This window comes from Triticum urartu, chromosome 2A (genome assembly GCF_056163025.1).
Source record: "Triticum urartu cultivar PI428250 chromosome 2A, HENAU_Tu73, whole genome shotgun sequence".
In the NCBI taxonomy this organism is placed as follows: domain Eukaryota; kingdom Viridiplantae; phylum Streptophyta; class Magnoliopsida; order Poales; family Poaceae; genus Triticum; species Triticum urartu.
Genome location: NC_141874.1, coordinates 689551804 through 689568009, shown reverse-complemented (window position 1 = coordinate 689568009; position 16206 = coordinate 689551804). Strand labels below are relative to the sequence as shown.

Sequence of the window (16206 nt, the reverse complement as noted above, 5' to 3'; positions counted from 1 at the left end):
GGTCGGCCAACCATTGTCTAACCCCCTATAGATGCACTCCCCGGTGGACGTTGAATGATCAGCCCAATGTCCAACTGAGATAAATTCTGATAAAATTTCATTTGATTGATATGAAGTATATATCATGATGATCTTGCTATGGATAATGGGAACCTCTGGATTCCATTACTCGACGGGCACAACGCATCGCTGGCCACCAACACAGATAGGTGTTCGGCACAGCCGGAGTGGTTCCTGACCACTCCCCATTGCAGCAAGTGCATGGAGTGCGACTACTTTATTCTGCCATAGTACTACTTTTTCACCTGTATTTATTGTCTATTTATCTTCCTCATTATCTTTAGCCTATGTTTGCGGACGTTGTCAGTGTCGGTGGCCACGGCAACGGACTACGGCAAGGGTGCTTTGCTGGCCGGCCATGACTCTAGCTCAGCTTGGCCACATCCCGACGCTGCTTTCTCGTGAGTGAGCTCCGCCGGCTGGCCATACCTCTAGCCCGCGGCCATGCCTCAAGCTCAGGTTCTTCTTGGAGCTGAAGATATCATGTATTGCTCTCACATGTATTTAGTTATTCCTCTTCCTCATCATTTTCAACCTACTTATGTTAAGAGCGCATGTAATGGCCGTAGTAGGCCACGGCCGGCCGGCCATGCCTCACGCTCAGGCCCAGTTTGGAGCCGAAGACCTCATGTGCTGCCGTAGCTTATACTGGGCTCATTTTTGCCGGCCATGCCTGCCCTCAGCTTGGCCACCATCCTCATGTACTTCTCTGTTATATTGAGTAGGTTGGATGTAAAAAAGCGAGGTGGGACTATTTATTATCTGAATCAATCTTTATATTACAAATAACACATGCTTGCTCGGTTGGCTGTGCTGTTTTTGCTGGGTGTTAGGTTTAGAGTTTGAGTCTTGTCACCAGCAAGTATTTTTTGCCTCAGACGGGGATAGGTGGGCTGGATTAATTGGGCCAATTTGTGCGCGTGCGTAGGCCCACCTGGGGCGCCAGAAAGGCACAGACCCAGCCAGGGGCGATCGCGAGCAGGGGACGGACGTACGAGAACGGATCGAACGGAAAGCGAGGGTCGACGACGTACGACCAGAAGCACTGCGTGCTTTATTAGTAGGGAAAGAAAAACAATATCTTTATCAGAACGTCGAACGAAAACCTTGGGCATGCCCTCTCAGCGTGCTGTCTTCAGATCACCCGGAGATGATTCCATAACCTGTTTCTCGTGAGGCTCTCGTCTGTTACAAGCGCAAAGCTTTTTTCCTTGATCTTTTGCCTCTTTGGCCTGTACATTTGCAGAGTAGTAGATCTACCCTTGTACGTAGTAGTAATAGCAGTGAGAGTGTGTCCAGCAGCACAACCGTAACAGAGGAACACTCGTTGCAATGCACGGTGGTCACTCATGCCCATCGAGCTAGTAACGCATGTAATAATGGTGTTTGTACGAGCCTCCTGAGAAATATCTCCTTCATCTGTGGCTGGGCAGGCTACACCTGGCCGACGCGCGCACACGCGTCGTGCAGAGACATGCAGTCCCCCACCTCGGTCCCGTCTCAACGCCCGGCAAACGACCACCGTCCACCTGTGAGCGTGCTACAGTGCGAGAGCATCCGCCATTATAACCGGCAGACGAGTGCGTCGGCCAAGCAACTGCTCTACCAGACTCACTCCACACTCCGCTTCCGTGGAACGGACGAAGCTAACCAGCAACAGCGAGCGATGGGGCCATCCACCATGGCTCGAGCCCTCGCGGCCGCGGCTGCCGTCCTCGCCGCCGTGGTCTGCGCCGGCGCGACCCCGGAGACGACGTGCAGGGCGGCGGCGGGCGCCGACAGGCGCGTGGACTACCGCTTCTGCGTGTCCAGGCTGAGCCAGCACCACGACAGCCCCGACGCCGACACGTGGGGCCTGGCCAAGGTGGCCGCCGACGTGGGCGTGCTCATGGCCAGCAACGGCGTCTACGACATCAAGGCCATGCTCGCCGGCAAGGAGGAGCGGCCGGCGGGCGCCAGGGCGCGCGGGCCGCTGGAGCAGTGCGAGGCGCTGTACGACAGGATGGGCGCCGCGTTCGCCGAGGCGTACGACGGCATCGACCGGCGCGACTACGCGGCGGGCAAGGAGAAGGCCAGCGAGGCCGCGTCCCTCGCGCGCCGCTGCGCCCACGCCTTCGCCCGCGCCGGCGTCGCCGTGCCGCCGCGGCTGGCGAAGCAGGGCGCCGACTCGGTGCAGATGGCCATCGTCTGCACCGCCATTACCAACCTCGTCAAGTGATCTCCGCATTGTCTGCCCGTCGAGGTGTCTCCATTGTTGGTTGCTCGACCGTGATGTCATGTACGCTTGTGTTTGTGATATCGATCGTTGATAGGGCACTTAGTGGTAGTGGTACGACGTTCTTCACTGTTGTGTCGGTGTCAGAAGGGAATAAAAATTGCATTATCTTTTTCATCTGGTTTACAGATCTGCTCGTTTCATGGAAATGAATAATCGATCTCGATGCGTTCTTTTCAGCACCTTCAACGGTGTGTCACTTTCCGCACAAAAATAACCGGCGGCGTCTGTGCCAAAGCACCCCAAGTCGCCGGCGAGGGGAGGGCGTGCACACGCTCGCGCTCCCCTGCCTCCGTGCAGTGCACCAGACGAGCTACCGCTGGTTGGTTCTGAGATCTGAATTGCACTGATTTTTTTGGTGGACACGCCTCCAACCGCCGCGTAGTATGAAATGGAGTACGGCCAGAGGGGAGGACCAGTGCTGTCATTGTCCATGTCGAGTGCGTGGCAAGACGCCGCGTGTAGGGGGCCCCGTGGCACATGACATGCCGCGGCCGAATATGTGTTGCCGCTATCAATCAGGTACAGCGCCGAGCCGTGGCCGCACACTGCCTGCACGGCTGCACCCCGCTCCCGATGGATTATCTTGAGTCTCCACTGCCCGCACCGTTAAGACACTAATGGCATCTCCAACGCCGAACCTCGGACCACCCGCATACATCAGGACCGTAGGGCCCGTACGTGTTTTGTCATCCAGCTTGAACCTGTATTGGTCCGTTCGACGGTACGGACACACTTTCTACTAATACAAACTAGAGGAGCAATATGGGCGTTCAGACAGCCGCTATGCCCGCGTGTGACCATCCTGACCCATCAAAAATCCCCTTCTTCGCTTACACGCTTACTGCCTGGTGCCAGCTACTCACAGTCATGTCGCTGTAGAGCGACTGTTTCGCATTGACGTCAGCCTAGAGCGAACGCAACCTCTCATTACGCCGGCATTGAAGTGGCGCGTCAGCCGAGAAGCGTCACCTGCTACACGTCCGGTTGAACACGCCTCCTCGTCATATTCATACGGCTGGAGACTGCCGGTCTTACTCCATTAAACCCACGCATGTGCCGAGAAACTTACTCCGGCACGCGTCCGTTCGAGAATCGCACGTCATTAAACACAACGCATGTTGCCTCAGCCCCTCCCCCCATCCCCCCGCGCTATTTAAATGATGCCAGACGTCGGGCAAAAATCGCACCACTCCGCTCCCATCTCCTCCTTGCACACCATTTTCTCCATAATCTTCATGGCATCTCGCGAGCAGAAAGACAAGTTCTCCAGCATAAAAGCCGGCTGGGTGGTTCGTCGAGCCCGCGCGGATACAAGCCGGGCAACTCTCTGCTCCAGGCCGGCCCGCGGAGGCAGAAGCTCCAAGTCGGCGCGTCGTTCAGCAACTCGCTGCCCCAAGCCAGCTCGTCGAGGAGTGGCGAATTGCTCCAGGCCGACATGCGGGGGACCACAACGGCACTGGCATCATGGCTGACGTGGACGATGTCGTGTCGAACTGCACCGGCGGAGAAAGAAACTGGCTTTGTGGAGATCGACGAGGCGGCTCCGGCACGTCCGTGCCCGCAACCACCATTGAGGAGAAGTAGAACATGCATGGGAGGCCTCCGCAGCTTGTGTCCCATGAAGGCCACCGCTGAGGCGATGCCGACGTACATAGTCGGCGTACACAACCGATGTCTTGCCTGGCTGATAACCCACAAGTATAGAGGATCAATTGTAACTCTTTCGATAAATAAGAGTGTTGAACCCAACGAGGAGTTAAAGGTAGGATTTATATTCCCTTCAAGTTCTATCGACCACCGATACAACTCTACGCACACTTAACGTTCGCTTTACCTAGAACAAGTATAAAACTATTTTGTAGGTGATAGGATAGGTTTGCAAGGATAAAACTAGTTGTACTTAGCGAGATAATAATAGTTAGTTGTTTAGTAGAAAGATTTTTGTAACACAAGAGAATTATGTTGTCCATAGTCAATCGATAACTAGACCGGTAATCATTATTGTAATTTTATATGAGGGAGAGGAATGAGCTAACATAATTTACGTACTTGGATCATATGCGCTTATGATTGGAACTCTAGAAAGCATTCGCAACTACCAAAAATCATTAAGGTAAAACCCAACCATAGTAATGTCTACTACGCAACTTTATTCTTGTACACTCGTGTTGGGCCTCCAAACACAAAGTTTTGTAGGACGGTAGCAATTTTCCCTCAAGTGGATGATCAAAGATTTATCAATCCGTGGGAAGCGTAGGATGAAGATGGCCTCTCAAACAACCCTGCAACCAAGTGATAAAAAGTGTCTTGTGTCCCCAACACACCAAATACAATGATAAATTATATAGGTGCACTAGTTCGGCGAAGAGATGGTGATACAAGTGTAGTAATGATAGTAGATATTGATTTTTGTAATAGTAATAATAATAAAAATTAAGGTAGCAATTGATAAAACGGAGCACAGACGGTATTGCAATGCTTAAAAATGAGGCCTAGGTTCCGTACATTCGCTAATGCAGTCTCTCAACAATGCTAATATAATTGGATCATATAACCATCCCTCAATGTGCGATGAAGAATCACTCTAAAGTTTCTATCTAGCGAAGAACATAAGAAGAAATTGTTTGTAGGATACGAAATCACCTCAAAGTTATTCTTTCCAATCGATCTATCCAAGAGTTCGTACTAAAGTAATACCAAGTTATCCTTTCTGATCGATCTATCCAAGAGTTCGTATTAAAATAATACCATATGAATATATGATACACATCAACCAACTCTAATGTCACCTAGATACTCCAATGTCACCGCGAGTATCCGTGAGTTGATTATACGATATGCATCAAATAATTTCAGATTCATAATACTCAATCCAACACAAAGAATCTCAAAAAGTGCTCCAAGATTTCTACCGGAGAAACAAAGGCAAGAACGTGCATCAACCCCTATGCATAGATTACCCCAATGTCACCTCGGGATTCCGCGAGTTGAGTGCAAAAACACATATCAAGTGAATCAATATGATACCCCATTGTCACCACGGGTATTCATAGCAAGACATACATCAAGTTCTCTCAAATCCATAAAAGTATTCAATCCGGTAATAACGAAATCTCAAAGGAAAAACTCAATTCATCACAACAAGATAGAGAGGGGAAAACACCATATGATCCAACTATATTAACAAAGCTCGCGATACATCAAGATCGTGCCAACTCAAGAACACGAGAGAGAGAAAGAGAGAGATTAAACAGATAGCTACTGGTACAAACCCTCGACCCCGGGGTGGACTACTCCCTCCTCATCATGGTGGCCGCCGGGATGATGAAGATGGCCACCAGTGATGATTTCCCCCTTCAACAGAGTGCCGGAACGGAGTCTAGATCAGTTTTTCATGGCTACACAGGCTTGTGGCAGCGAAACTTCTGATCTAGGGTTATTTCTGAGGGTTTCTATACTTATAGGATTTTTTGGCGTTGGTCTCACGCAAAGATGGGCCTCGAGGTGACAACAACCCACCAGCACACGGGCAAGGCCCCTGGCGCGCCCTGGTGGGTTGTGCTCACCTCCTTCACCTTCTGGTCCCCCACGAAGCTTCTAGTGCCTCTTTTCTTCCAAAAAATCGTCAAAAAGTTTCGTTGCATTTGGAGAACTTTTATTTATGCAAAAAAAACAACACCACGGTAGTTCTACTGAAAACATCGCCAGCCGGGTTAGTTCCATTCAAATCATACCAAAATCATATAGAACTTTTGTAAACATGGCATGAATAGTTCATAAATTATAGATACGTTGAAGATGTATCACGTAGCATTAAGTATCAAGTCCTCTTTATCCCATACGCAATAACCCACCTACTCAAGTATGTGTTTCAGTCACTCACGCCACCCACCATAAGCGAATCATGAACGTATTGCAACACCCTACAGCGGGAATCCCTCACGCTTGCACGACACGGAGGGCACCATAGGGCATCACCAAGAAAACATAGAACTCAAACCAACCACAATCATCAATCAACCCATAAGACAAAATAGATCTACTAAAACATCATAGGATGACCATACATCATTGGATAATAATATATAGCATTAAGCACCATATTTAAGTAGAGATTACAGCTGGGAGAAGAGGTGTTACACCGTTGCATAGAGGGGGGGAGAGTTGGCGATGACGGTGGCGAAGTTGTTGGTGTAGATCGCCGTCACGATGATTGCCCCGACGGCGTTCCGGCGCCACAGAGAGAAGGGGGTAGAGCCCCCTCCTTTTTCTTCTTCTTCCTTTGGCCTCCCCCTAGATGGGAGGAGAGTTCCTCTTCTAGTCCATGGCCGCCCTGACGGCGGAGGGGTGCGACCCCTCCTAGAATTGGCTAAAATTTCGAGGGAATTTTTATCCATAAATTATATTTCTTGCGGCGAAAGAAGGGCAGCAACACCTTACGAGGTGGCCACTACTCACCAGGGCGCACATGGCCCCCTTGGCGTGCCCTGATGCCTAGTGGGCCCTGTCGGTGTCAAAACCGGCGGATCTTGGGTAGGGGGTCCCGAACTGTGCGTCTAGGCCGGATGGTAACAGGAGACAGGGGACACTTTGTTTTACCCAGTTCGGGCCCTCTCGATGGAGGTAATACCCTACTCCTGCTTGATTAATATTGATGATATGGGTAGTACAAGAGTAGATCTACCACGAGATCAAGGAGGCTAAACCCTAGAAGCTAGCCTATGGTATGATTGTTGTGTATGGAGTTGATTGCCTACGGACTACAACCCCCCGGTTTATATAGACACCGGATAGGGTTAGGGTTACACAGAGTCGGTTACAATGGTAGGAGATCTTGAATATCCGCATCGCCAAGCTTGCCTTCCACGCCAAGGAAAGTCCCATCCGGACACGGGACGAAGTCTTCAATCTTGTATCTTCATAGTCCAGGAGTCCGGTCGAAGGTATAGTCCGGCTACCCGAACACCCCCTAATCCAGGACTCCCTCAGTAGCCCCTGAACCAGGCTTCAATGACGATGAGTACGGCGCACAAGTTGTCTTCGGCATTGCAAGGCGGGTTCCTCCTCCAAGTCCTTCATAGAAGATTTGTAAACACCAAGAGTAGTGTTCGGTTCTGCAAAATAAGTTTCCACATATTGCCATAGAGAGAATAATATTAACACAAATCAAATCTGCTGACGTATTCTGCAGTGCGCCATCACACTACAGCCAAGTCCTTTACTCGAATCGCTTTTACTTTTCCACCTTAGCATGTTTTGCGAGGCGGTTTCCTTGGCATGTCTTGTCAAAGCAGAGATCGTGTCCCCTTTACTTACGGGATTCTCATCAATACGGACGTGGGTAACCCAGTCGTGCCCGTTAACATGTTTTCTCGATTAAAGGCGAGTCCCAAACGGTTACTGGGAGGGCTCCTGGTATTCAACCTCTTATAAAGAGACCAAGGCCTTACTCCTTTTTCCAATCTCAAACGAGTTCGCCCATCGCCTCGAGTTCCAACACCCCAGGCTCCAGATTCCAGGCGCTTCGGACCTTCGACAATGTCCGGTTCCGACCTTCAAGGCCGATGGATGCCCTCCTCCGTCACAGAGGAGGATGTGCTAAAGTTGAGAGAGGCTAAGTTCTTCACCGCCGAAATTTCGCATAGGTTGCCTGCTCAAGGGCAGGCTATTCCCAATCCCCAGCCCGGTGAGAGCATAGTGTTCATGTCTCACTTCCTTCGGGGGTTAGGCTTCCCGATGGATCCCTTCGTGAGGGGGCTGCTGTTTTATTACGGGCTGGAATTTCATGACTTAGCTCCGGAGTCCATCCTCCACATTTCCTCATTCATCGTTGTGTGCGAAGCGTTCCTCCGCGTTACCCCTCACTTCGGATTATGGCTCAAGACTTTTGGAGTGGAGCCGAAGATGATCGAGGGACGGCACGCAGAGTGCGGAGGTGCTGTCATAAGTAAGAATGCTGATGCTCCATGGCCCGAGGGCTCCTTTCAAGAGGAGCTCGGCTTATGGCAACGAGAATGGTTCTATATTACCGCTCCCAGGAGCGCCAAGTGGGCGGCGCCTCCTGCCTTTCGCTCTGGTCCCCCATCACGGCTAGCGTCATGGGTCAACAAAGGATTAGATTGGGGTCTGCCCAAAGACATGCCCCTGCTACAGGGCCGAATTAAGGATCTCTTGGAAGGAGACCTCAGTTTGGTCAAGGTGACGCAGGTCATGGTGATTCGCCGAATATTGCCCGGCAAACGTCGCTCCCTTCGCCTGTGGGAGTTTAATCCAGAGGGACCGCGAGCTCTCCAGAATTTTATGGGCGCAACGCCCGCGGAGATGTATAGAATGTTCTTCGGATCACAAGAGATGTGTCCGGATTTAACCGAGGACGCAGGCCTAAGCTGCCATCGCCCGGATACTCAAGTAAGCAACCCTGTGCCCGGACCTTCTATCCGTATAATTGTCATAAACTTGCCCCTAAAAGAGCCGTCCTTTTAAACAGGAGTGGATAGCGAAGGCGAAGCTGATCAGGTGTCCGGCTCCCCTTCCTGAAACCAGGCCGGATCCTGTGTTGGTCAAGATGCTGGAGATAATGCCTTTGGAGGGGGAGGACAAGGAAGCTATGGCCTCCTCGAAGGAGGCTGCTCCGAAGGGAGGAACCGACAATTCCTCTCCTAAGTGGAAGAAGAGAGCCGCCTCTGACGACCCGGAAACCATGGCCTTAAAACGGGGGAGAAAATCCTCGTCAGAGGGTCCGACGCCAGGGAGTTCCTTGGCCGGACTACGCCCTCAAGGGGATCAGCCCTCCAGCAAGCCATAAGTGGAGAAAAGATTTTCCTTTTGAGGGATGAGAGAAATCCTTGATTTTATATCTGAGAAGATTAATCAAAATTTTACCTTGTAGATCGGCCCTCAGCCCTTCGCAGCAGAGCTCGTCTTCGGGGGATCTTCTTCCGGAGATGATGGAGAGCGGAACGCCTCCCCCTGCCGTGCCGCCCATCGAGGCGGGCGACCCTGGGGTGTCGTCGCGGAGGGTTTCTCCGAATCCGGCAGGGGCGGAAGATAGCTATGTGGCCCCCCGAGGCTCTCCGCGTCCGGCCTTCGAAAGAGGCCATAGGACAAGTCCGGCACCGTCTGGTGCTCGGCCGGAGGAACTAAAGATTCTGCTGGGGCGAGCTTCTATCTCAGAAGAGCACCGTGCATTGATGGGCACGGTGGTTGAAAGGATTTCATCCGCAGAAAGCGGATTGCATGAGGCCGTCAAAAGTTTACTGACGGGTTTTGAGGTACGTTAGATAATGTACACTTTTGTCAGTTGCGCATAAGTAAGATGCGCCCTGTGTAGATAGTAGCCCCTGAGACTCTGTGCGGTGTCAAGAAAGGATGGCACGCGGAGGATCATAATCCCAGATCTAAGATGTCGCCTTTGAATGTAGGTGGCGAGGTGTCCGGAATCAAGCCGAACTGATGATGTGGCCGAACTAAAGCGACAACTGGACGTGGCAGATGCCGACATCGCGCTTGTCAACAAGCGGCTTGATGAGGCTCAAGGTATTTAATTCTTCGGGCGGCATCAGGTAAGAGGAGCTTCATGCCAGTGTCTTACAATGTGTGTGCTTGACGCAGATGGTACGGCCGCCGTGGAGAATCTTAGGGCAGAACTTGCCCGAGCTAAGGAGCAAGCCAGAAAAAGCGATGCGGCTGCCGAGAAGGCCCTTGAAGAGTTGAGAGCCGAACAGGCTGCTCACTGCCGAAGCAAAGAAGAGATGGCCGAGAAGTTAAAGAGCGCCGCAGATCGTTGCAAACTTCTTGAGAAAGAAGACCGGGCGAGACAAACGGATTTAGAGAAGGCCGTTGCCGATGCCAAGGATGCTCGCTCTGCGATGAGAGCTGCGAAGGAGGAGCTGCGTCAGGCCGAACAGATTGCGGCTGGAAAGCCCTTTATGCCGCGGAGGAAGTTTTGTGATCCGAAGTTTGCTCCGTTGGACCGGATGTGGAGTGTGGAGGACACCTATCTGGATTTGGCAGCAAGTGCTGCTGATGCGACCGAACACTTTCGAGATCTAAAAGATCGCGAAGTGGAAAAGCTTTTCTGGTCACAGTTCCACAATCCAGAGCATCCACTGGCAGTGGACGATCGCCTGGCTCAATGGGCCGAGCTGAATAGATTGTCCGGACTCGCCATGAAGTACGTCATGGGTCATCTGTGGCCTGGGAGATCGGAGTCAAAGAGTTATTTCAGCTTGGTGCGGCAATTCCTTGACGCGGTGCCGCGTATTAATGCAATGAAGAGGTCCGCATGCATAGAGGGCGCAAGGATGGCTCTTGCCCGTGTTAAGACATACTAGGAAGAGATGGAGACCACCGTTGTTGCGTCCCGAGATTCAGACAAAAGCCGAGTACCTTCCGAGCACTATTTTCAGGAAGTCCTTGAAGGCGCTCGTGTAATAGAGACGCGGTGCTCGAAAGATGCTATGTTATGATAGCATATGTAATTGAAAAGTAGTATTTTGATAAACTGTAGTGGCCTTTTTTATACTTGTGCCTTCAAGTATTGTGAACACCTTCTATGCGGCCGTTTTAATATATATATATATATATATATATATATATATATATACACAGAATCTGAAAGATGGCAGTCGTTGGCTTCAGCCCCCACATACATAGTGTGGGGGTGCTCGTAGAAGGTGCATTTTCACACTTAACCCAACGTCGTGGTCCTACAAAGGAGGTGATAGCGCAGCGGGCCAGGCAACCGGACTATAATGCTTTAACACTTTCACTTAGCCATAGGTGTTTTACAATGAGACTCTTTAGGTAGCTCCTTGGTGGCAACTGCGCTCGTCCGAATTCGGGGCACGTGTGTGCCTGACCGGGAAGCGACCCTTCGTTAAAGCGGAGGAATCCGATAGATTCCGATAGGTCATCGAGTGGCTGACCAGTCTCACGCTGCATCATGACAGTCAGTTTTCGGCTTTCTCTACTGAGGTGCTCGCCCTGGCCGAACCGGGGGCACAATCGCAGTAGTTCTCCTGGTGCTACCTTAGCCGATAGAGCGGAACGTAAGGTAGCCGAACTCAGGAGCCGGGCAACCCAACATTTGACCAAAGACATGATTCAGAGCTGATGCATATAATGCCAAAACTCGCGATGCCGAACACTCCCTAAGGTGTTCGGTCTTTATGAGTGCGGGCGAAACGACACTCTTTATTAAAAAAGCCCCTAGTGTCCAGGTACGTGCAAAAGTTCTGACGTGGCCACATGCCAAGACGCCAGCCTCCTCCTTGGTTATATCAGAAAAAAAAACCAAGGGATGTGTAGCAACAAGAGACAGTAAAAAAGGTTTACGCAGGGTCTTAATCTAAAAAGAATCCTTTAGGACGGGTCCCTACTGCACGTCTGCGCCTGTGTCTCCGTTGTGCCGTATCCTGGACGGGCGCTGCACGACGTTCATCTGTAAAAGAGAGGAACTGAGTTGGAAATGGGTCGTGCCGAAAAAAGTTTTAAAATAAACAAAGTATAAAGTAAGATATATTATTGTCTCTTATTGTATATGAGTGAAGCCCCTAGTGCGGGGGTATATGGCTTCTAGGCCTGCATCAATGATGATTTTGCACCGAACTCGTCTATCCGCGTTCGTGGTCTTTAATGACCTATTTCGAAGTTTTCTGGCCGGTGAGGCCGTTTTGCTGTGGGGCTGTCAAAGCGGCCGCACAGTCCTCCGCTTGGGGAGGCGCACTTTAGTGCTTCCCCTTCAAAGAGATGATGCCTCGTGGACCGGGCATCTTAAGCGTAAGAGATGCATAATGCGGTATTGCGTTAAAGCGAGCGAAAGCTTCGCGTCCTAGTAGTGCTTGATAGCGACTTGAAAACGGGATGATATGGAAGGTCAGCTTGTCGCGGCAGGGGTTATCGGCAGAGCCGAATGTGACTGTGAGCCGGAGAAAACCCGTACAATGGGTGTCCGGACCAGGTATTACCCCTTGAAAGGAGGTTCTGCTGCGGTGGATTCTTGCTGGGTTTATCCCCATGTGCTGGATTGTGTCCTGTTATATCAGGTTTAGTCCACTGCCGCCGTCCATAAGGACATTTGAAAACTGGAGTCCGCCAATTATTGGATCGAGTATCAAGGCAGTCCAGCCTACATTCTTGATATTCCTAGAATAATCTAGCTGATCGAAGATGATCGGTTTTGACAACCAGTGGCGGGACCCTTTGGGGATGGGTCGTGTGGTGCGTACCTTTACGGGCGCCGCACGTTTTGTTATGTGAAGTGAGTTCACTATTTTTACTTCTTGTGGGAAGTTCTTTTGTTTCCTGGTGCTCTGCTTTTGGGGTTCGTCCTCGTTGTGTCGAGCCCCTTGTGTTCGGCATTGAGTCTGCCGGATTGTTTGAAAACCCAACAGTCTCTGTGGGTATGGTTAGCAGGCTTCCGGGGAGTACTGTGTATCTGACATATCCTGTCCAGGATTTTATTTAGGTTGGATGGATCGTCCCTGTTATCCTGGGGGGGCGATTTTTCCTGATTTTGTCGTGAGCCTTTGAATCCGGCATTGACTACCGTGCTCTTCAGATTTTTGCCCTTAGTCCAGCGACGTTCCTTGTTGTGTCGCGGTTTTCCGTTTCCATCCCTAGTTTCGGATGTACTTGGGTTGCTGGGGCTGCACCTTGCCAACCAGTTGTCCTCCCCTGCACAAAAGCGGGTCATGAGGCTTGTTAGTGCGGCCATTGTTCTTGGCTTTTCTTGGCCGAGGTGTCTGGCGAGCCATTCATCTCGGACATTATGCCTGAAAGCTACTAAGGCTTCAGCGTCCGGACAGTCGACTATTTGATTCTTTTAGTGAGGAATCTATTCCAGAACTGCCGAGCTGATTCTCCGGGTTGTTGAGTTATGTGACTAAGATCGTCTGCATCCGGAGGGCGGACATAGGTCCCTTGAAAGTTTGCTCGGAAAGCATCCTCGAGCTCTTCCCAGCTTCCAATTGTGTTTTCGGGAAGGCTTTTAAGCCAATGCCGGGCTGGCAGCTTAAGGGGTAGATATTTTATGGCGTGGAGATCATCTCCTCTAGCCATGTGTATGTGGAGGATATAATCCTCAATCCAGACTCCAGGGTCTGTTGTTCCATCATATGCCTCTATGTTTACGGGTTTGAATCCCTCTGGGAATTCATGGTCCAGGACCTCATCAGTGAAACATAGGGGGTGTGCGGCGCCCCTGTATTTGGGTATGCCGGATTCTGATGATGGCTTCATAGCGTTGCTTACGAGAGCTTGCTTTCTTGGCCCATAAATGGACCTAACTAGGCCATGATGCGAATCCTTAAGTGGGTCGCATGTCGATTTAGGTGCGGCGCCGCTTGCCGCTTTATGGGGTCGTCTATCCGACCGTGTGGCTTTTTCATTTTTTGAATGCGAGGGCTCTAGGGCCTCTTCGTCGAATTTAGGCAGTAGCTTTCTTTTCGGATAGCTTTTAGCGCGGCGACTGCCGCCGTACTTATCTGTGGTATTGATTACTTTGCTCCATCTAATCCGGAGTGCATCTTCCGCTGTTTTTAGCTTCCGCTTCTGCTTTTTTAGGCTGCGTGCAGTTGCAACGAGTCTCTCGTGGAGATTCTTCTGCTCCATAGGTTTATTCGGCGTGAGGTTGTCTGGAATGCCGTTTTCGCCGGAGGAGGGATGTTCGGTTTCTCTATCCGTGTTTCCCTATTCGGACGGTTGCTCTAAGGCTTGCTCGTCGTCTACCGGCTCGTCCTGCTCTATGGCTGGGTTTTTGTCGAGGCGGGGCTTGGGTCTGCGTTTACGCCGACGCTTTGATTGCTTTTCGGGGGGTCGATTTCCCGTCCCATCCCCTTTTTCCTCATTGTCGCTTCCTTTAGGGGTATCCACCATGTACACATCGTGGGATGAGGTGGCTGTCCAATGCCCTATGGGCGTTGGTTCGTCGGTATCTCTTGCATCGTCATCCGTGCTGTCGATGTCTCCGGAGTCATAGTTGAGCACGTCGTTTAAATTGTCGACAGTGGCTACCAGATGGGTGGTGGGTGGGCTTTGAATTTCTTCATCGTCCGTATCCCATCCTCGCTGACCGTAATCCGGCCAGGGCTCTCCTGATAAAGAGAGAGACTTTAGAGAATTCAGGATGTCGCCGAAGGGCGAGTGCTGAAAGATGTCCGCGGTGGTGAACTCCATTATTGGCGCCCAATCGGGTTCGATCGGCAGGGACGCGAGGGGTTCGGAGTTCGGAGAGGAATCCGGCTCCTTGGAGTCACGGGCCGTGCAGAGTGCGGGGCTGGCGTTTGGCTTGATCGCCTTTGAGATTACAGCCCCCGAGGTGACGTCCAGCCGCTCACCCTCGATTGGCGCAGCTGGCTCCGAATTAAGGGTCAGAGCCGGCGCGTTTGTGGCCTCCAGGGTACTGTTCGGTGACAGAGCTAGATCATGCCCCATGAGACAGTGTGGCGCGCTTGGCTGTGGCTCGAATCCGTCGAAGATCAAATCTCCGCGGATGTCTGCCGTGTAGTTTAGGCTTCCAAACCTGACTTGATGGCCAGGGGCGTAGCTTTCGATCTGCTCCAGGTGGCCAAGTGAATTGTCCCGCAGTGCGAAGCCGCCGAAGACGAAGATCTGTCCGGGGAGAAAAATCTCACCCTGGACCACATCGTCGTTGATGATCAAAGGAGCCATCGGGCCTAAAGGCGACGACACAGAGGAACTCTCAATGAAAGCACCAATGTCGGTGTCAAAACCGGCGGATCTCGGGTAGGGGGTCCCGAACTGTACGTCTAGGCCGGATGGTAACAGGAGACAGGGGACACTTTGTTTTACCAGGTTCGGACCCTCTCGATGGAGGTAATACCCTACTCTTGCTTGATTAATATTGATGATATGGGTAGTACAAGAGTAGATCTACCATGAGATCAAGGAGGCTAAACCCTGAAGCTAGCCTATGGTATGATTGTTGTGTATGGAGTTGATTGCCTACGGACTACAACCCTCCGGTTTATATAGACACCGGATAGGGTTAGGGTTACACAGAGTCGGTTACAATGGTAGGAGATCTTGAATATCCGCATCGCCAAGCTTGCCTTCCACACCAAGTAAAGTCCCATCCGGACACGGTACGAAGTCTTCAATCTTGTATCTTCATAGTCCAGGAGTCCGGCTGAAGGTATAGTCCGGCTACCCGAACACCCCCTAATCCAGGACTCCCTCAGGCCCCTTGAGCACCGTCTTGCGTTGATTCTTATTCCAAATATTCAAATATATTCCAAAATAAATATCTGTAATTTTTTATCGCGTTTGGACTTCGTTTGATATGGATATTCTGCAAAACAAAAAAATGCAACAAACAGGAACTGACACTGGGCATTGGATCAATATGTTAGTCCAATAAATCATATAAATTGTTTCCAAAAGTATGTGAAGGTTGTATAATATTGGCATGGAACAATAAAAAATTATATATACGATGGAGACGTATCAGCATCCCTAAGCTTAATTCCTGCTCGTCCTCGAGTAGGTAATGATAAAAAACATAATTTTTGATGTGGAATGCTATCTAGCATAATCTTGATCATATAATCTAATAATGGCATGAATATTAAGACATGAGTGATTCAAAGCATAGTCTATAATTTGACATAAACACATCAATACTCAGGCATCCCAACAAACAATCATGTCATTCAAAATATCAATGCTAAAGAACGTTATCCCTACAAAATCATATAGCCTTGTCATGCTCCATCTTCTTAAGACAAAGTATTTATCATGTACTATCCGGTGTCAGCCAAGCAATTGGTCCATTCTTTTTAACGCGCTTCAGCTTTTTCAACCCCCAAGAAATACATGAGCGTAAGCCATGTACATAGCACTATGGG

The 16206-nt window shown here is 50.6% G+C and overlaps 1 protein-coding gene across 1 annotated transcript; it reads left to right on the top strand.

Annotated features, from left to right (window-relative positions):
- The first annotated feature begins 1519 nt into the window (after nucleotides 1-1519).
- Nucleotides 1520-2452, top strand: LOC125534114 (pectinesterase inhibitor 8). The gene has a single exon (XM_048697410.2). The coding sequence runs from the start codon at nucleotides 1535-1537 to the stop codon at nucleotides 2276-2278; it is 744 nt and encodes a 247-aa protein (XP_048553367.1). The 5' UTR covers nucleotides 1520-1534; the 3' UTR covers nucleotides 2279-2452.
- The last annotated feature ends 13754 nt before the right edge of the window (nucleotides 2453-16206 follow it).